Consider the following 1,995-nt stretch of genomic DNA (forward strand, 5'->3'; position numbering starts at 1 on the left):
AAAAAAACTGAAGAGAGACAATGTATTGTTCTATAAAGATTCTCCATCACATACATGCAGAGCTGGTCTATGCAATGGTCTTGTCATAGCAAATAACAAAATAGTAAGAATGGACTGTTACTGTGAGATCAACAACTCCACCTTTGAACAGATATTAAATTGCAATGTATGTGGTTCAATTGACTATGATAAAATGCCTTCCCTTTAAAAATACACATTTAACTACTGAAAAGATACCCAGAGATCTAGTCAGACAAACAAATATGCATGAACATCAATCCTGCTTTTAATTTCTAAACATTTTAGTTAAGCCCTAATCAAAATTCCAATCCTTGTGGTTGTCTTTTACCTTCCCACTGTTCTCTCATTGGACTTGAATAAATGAAGAAGTCAAGTCTGCTGTTGCTGTCAGCAACATTCTAGGGTTTTTAGAAAACTCAGTTTAGGGTCTTCTTGACAGTAAGAAAGGTTGCTTCTGATCCTAGGTAAATCTTCATATATGAGACATAAGGCATAGAAACTCTCAACATTTTGGTATGGTTGTATTCTAGGTACAAACACTATTGAAGATAATGGAATGATGAAGCTTAAAAACAAATACTCTCTATTTCACCCTAGAGAAATACGTATTCAAGATGTTTACTGTGTTTGTTGCTTGTCCGTGAAAATATTTTATGTTCATTCTTCTTTTGATTCCCTGAAAGCTGGAACATGGACAAGATAAATCAGACATTTGTGAGAGAAATCATTCTTCTGGGACTCTCTGGGTACCCAAAACTGGAGATCATTTTCTTTGTTCTAATTCTAGTTATGTACCTAGTGATTCTATTTGGCAATGGTGTTCTGATCATAACAAGTATGTTTGATTCCCATCTTTACACACCCATGTACTTCTTCCTGGACAATCTCTCTTCTCTGGATATCTGTTGCTCATCCTCCTCTGTTCCCTCAACTTTGGTGAGCTTAATCTCAAAGAAAAGAAACATTTCCTTCTCTGGATGTCCAGTGCAGACGTTCTCTGGGTTTGCAATGGGGTCAATAGAATGTTTCCTTCTTGGCATGATGGCATTTGACCACTATGTGGCCATCTGTAACCCTCTGAGATATTCCACTATTATGAACAAAGTGGTGTATGTACTGATGGCTTCTGTGTCATGGCTTTCTGGTGGAATCAACTCAATTGTGCAAATATCATTTGCTATGCAATTGCCTTTCTGTGGGAATCACATTATTAATCATTTCTTATGTGAGAACTTAGCTGTCCTTAAATTAGCTTGTGCTGATGTAGCCCTCAACATTGCTACACTAACAGTGTAAAATATTGCTTTTCTAGTTCTCCCTCTGCTGGTCATTTCTTCTCCTATATGTTCATCCTCTACACCATTTTGAGAATGAATTCAGCTTCAGGGAGACGCAAGGCCTTTTCTACCTGCTCAGCTCATCTGACTGTGGTGATCATATTTTATGGTACCATCTTCCTTATGTATGCAAAACCTGAGTCCCAAGACCTCCTTGGGAAACACAATTTGCAAGCTACAGAGGGGCTTTTTCCCATGTTTTATTGGGTAGTAACCCCCATGGTAAATCCCATAATCTATAGCTTGAGAAATAAAGATGTAATAGCTGCCATGAAATATTTACTGAATAGAAAATCTGTTGATCAATAAGACTGAAAGTAAATGTGGATCTTTTGTATTATTGGCTCGATTTAGCCTTTTCACAATGTACACAAAACTAGAATATCATGTTTTAATTTTGTTCAAGTGCATACAATTTTCACTTGTCATTTAAAATAAGTTATAAAATATCAAAATAGCATAGTTATGTAATTATTGAAGACTTTGTTTGGAGGAAGCAAAGTTATATAGAAATATATTTTAATTCTTCACTAGCCCTGCTATGTTAGAAACACTGAGTACAGCAGTCTGCTATAAACCGAGATTCTAACAAGTTCTGATCTGGATTTCACAAACAACACATTTCTTTAGCTATGAT

General features: G+C 35.9%; 1 protein-coding gene across 1 annotated transcript; it reads left to right on the forward strand.

Moving 5' to 3' along the window:
* The first annotated feature begins 628 nt into the window (after positions 1–628).
* On the forward strand, positions 629–1,667 carry LOC103266499 (olfactory receptor 13C4-like). Its single transcript, XM_008064135.2, is given in 2 exon segments — positions 629–1,348; positions 1,351–1,667. Coding segments are annotated over 2 exon segments (954 nt in total). The 5' UTR covers positions 629–711.
* Positions 1,668–1,995: the final 328 nt, after the last annotated feature.

The sequence above is a fragment of the Carlito syrichta genome, unplaced genomic scaffold, assembly GCF_000164805.1.
Source record: "Carlito syrichta isolate Samal-C Ts95f unplaced genomic scaffold, Tarsius_syrichta-2.0.1 Scaffold307205, whole genome shotgun sequence".
Lineage (NCBI taxonomy): Eukaryota > Metazoa > Chordata > Mammalia > Primates > Tarsiidae > Carlito > Carlito syrichta.